The sequence below is a fragment of the Macadamia integrifolia genome, chromosome 11 (genome assembly GCF_013358625.1).
Source record: "Macadamia integrifolia cultivar HAES 741 chromosome 11, SCU_Mint_v3, whole genome shotgun sequence".
In the NCBI taxonomy this organism is placed as follows: Eukaryota; Viridiplantae; Streptophyta; class Magnoliopsida; order Proteales; family Proteaceae; genus Macadamia; species Macadamia integrifolia.
In genome coordinates, this window is record NC_056567.1 from 33,418,653 (window position 1) to 33,420,854 (window position 2,202).

The 2,202-nt window shown below is 37.3% G+C and overlaps 2 protein-coding genes across 2 annotated transcripts in view; one reads left to right on the forward strand and one right to left on the reverse strand.

Annotated features, from left to right (window-relative positions):
* The window catches only part of LOC122094044, a 5,128-nt gene extending 3,473 nt beyond the window's left edge, over nucleotides 1-1,655 (forward strand). Inside the window, exon 4 of the mRNA XM_042664652.1 lies at nucleotides 1,285-1,655. Within this exon, the coding sequence (XP_042520586.1) occupies nucleotides 1,285-1,449 (165 nt within the window). The 3' untranslated portion in view covers nucleotides 1,450-1,655. The remainder of the gene's footprint in view (nucleotides 1-1,284) is intronic.
* A 40-nt stretch (nucleotides 1,656-1,695) lies between these two features.
* LOC122094045 overlaps nucleotides 1,696-2,202 on the reverse strand; it is a 1,990-nt gene continuing 1,483 nt past the window's right edge. Inside the window, exon 4 of the mRNA XM_042664653.1 lies at nucleotides 1,696-2,021. Coding sequence (XP_042520587.1) covers nucleotides 1,870-2,021 — 152 coding nt within the window. The 3' untranslated portion in view covers nucleotides 1,696-1,869. The remainder of the gene's footprint in view (nucleotides 2,022-2,202) is intronic.

The following is a 2,202-nucleotide window of genomic DNA, read 5'->3' on the forward strand; positions in this document are numbered from 1 at the left end:
CCCCCCCCCCCCCGCCCCAAATAGCATGAAAAAAAGAGGGTAGCCCGAATGATATTTGGAAAGGAATGCTCTTCACATTCTTGTTGAAATGGAACCATGATATATATCTCCACCCCCTCTGAAGAAAATATATAACTAAATAAAATAAAATAAATGGCAGCTCAAATCCTATTTGGAAAGGAATGCCCTTCATATTCATGTTGAAATGGAACCATGCTAAATCTCCACAACCATTTGGAAAGGAGTGGTTACTTTTTCCCGCACACTCATGCATTCAAGATGTGCCATATAATTCTTTTTCATTGGCATAGTTATTTGTCTTCAATATGTTATTTTATATGAGTGAGATAGACACTGGGAGGCGCTAGCATATGATATGCTCCCAGACTGATGAAGCTAGTCCCATAGAACTTAAAGCCTTTCCCGTTCATCCACCCCATTTTGACTTTATAGGCATAATTTATTTTCCTTTTTATGAGTGATTGAACATAGATAACTGAACATGCATATTTTATCAGAAAAACAATGAAATTTTGTGGGACCACCTGTATATGCCCAATGTCCCATTTCAAGTAATGCAAAAAGTTACGGGGTGATGCTGTTTCCTAGTATAAATTAATTTTCTTCATATAAACTCATTCATGTCTCCCCCTGGTACATCAATCTCACTGGTCATATTTCAGTCTGAACCACACATTGGAAAGTGATCACAAGCTGAGTTTAAAGTTGCGTAGTACTTTTGTCCTTTCCCTGTTGTTTAGAGTCCCTGAAGAGGTTTCCCAACATTTCTAGGTTGGTGATGGTGTTGTTTGTCATACATTAGGCTTATATTCCTCTCTTTCTTATTTCCGATAAAACCTGTTGGATGCTCCCACAAGCGCTTTCATTGGCCCTTGAGCTGGTGCAGGGACCATGCACCTTGGCTGCGATCACCCTCCCCAAAAAAGGAAATCTGAGTTTTAAATTTATCTATTTATAAAAATGAATATGAAATTTCATAAAATCATTAAAATCTGTTTTTATAATAATGGGAGCAGTGGTGGTATATCTTGTAATTTTTTCATTTTGGACTCTCTTTAAAGACACTTCCTCTTGTCTCAGGCGTAAAAACTAGTGAGATGGGGTTTTGGCTCTTCTATCTAATGGCCTTACCCATGCATGTTATATGGCAAGGGAGTTAAAAGTAGTGAAAGACAAAGCTCACCAACGTTTACGATCTTTAAGGACCACTTACATATGTTTTACCTTTGATCATTAAATACTGAATATTATATATTGTTGTAGGAGGGAGTGCAGAAGTTTTCTGGTGTAGTTGCAAAAAATCTCCCATGGAGGAAGATTTTGGAGCATGGTCGTCATGTGTTTGATGAATCTCGCGCCCCAGCCGAGCTCAAGGATAAATGGAGGAAAATGTTGGCTAAAGAAGGTGCTGAAGAAGGACCGAAGTAATTTCAGTTTCCTATTTTGAGCGGAAGGAGATGTTAAATGGACCAGGGATGGGGTGTTCTTTGATGGAAAACAAAGTTTATTCCCATGATTTTGTTGGACCATTTTGGACTTCCCTGGATGAGATATGGAGTTATATTATATAGAATTGATTGTATGTTCTAATCTCTTGAATGAATACCAAAAGCTAATATCTATTGAGCCTTGAAGATATTTAAGATTCTTAAAAAGGTTAGGATAAATCAACAGTTGATCAAATGTGATGGATATATTCCAATTGATAATTTGGTACACTTTAATCAACAAATATTACAGCCTTCTTTCATGAAGTACAGTAATGCTAGTAGAAGAAAAATAAGTACAATGTGTAGGTATTAGTAGGCCATTTGGTGAAGCCCAAATCTTCAAATCTGATGTTGATCATTATTTCCACACAGGAAGAATTCCCTGAGCTGCCAAACGCTTCTCAACCCAAAAAACTACATGTTTTGCTGTGATTTTCTTTTCATCAATGAGAAATGGTTCAACAGTGCTCACTCCCGAACCATACGAGGACATGGCAAATCCCTTTGGTCCTGTTTGTTTAAGAAACAGCAAAAAAAAGAAAGTTTTAACATGAATGGAAAACAAAATGGCCCAAAATAACTATTACTGTTTAGTGTAGTTGGTGAGCTGTGGTATGTCAAAAGCCTATGCTCACTAAGAGGCTCGAGTCTCTTGGCTGTTATCTACTTCTTCTCCCTACAAATTTGAAAA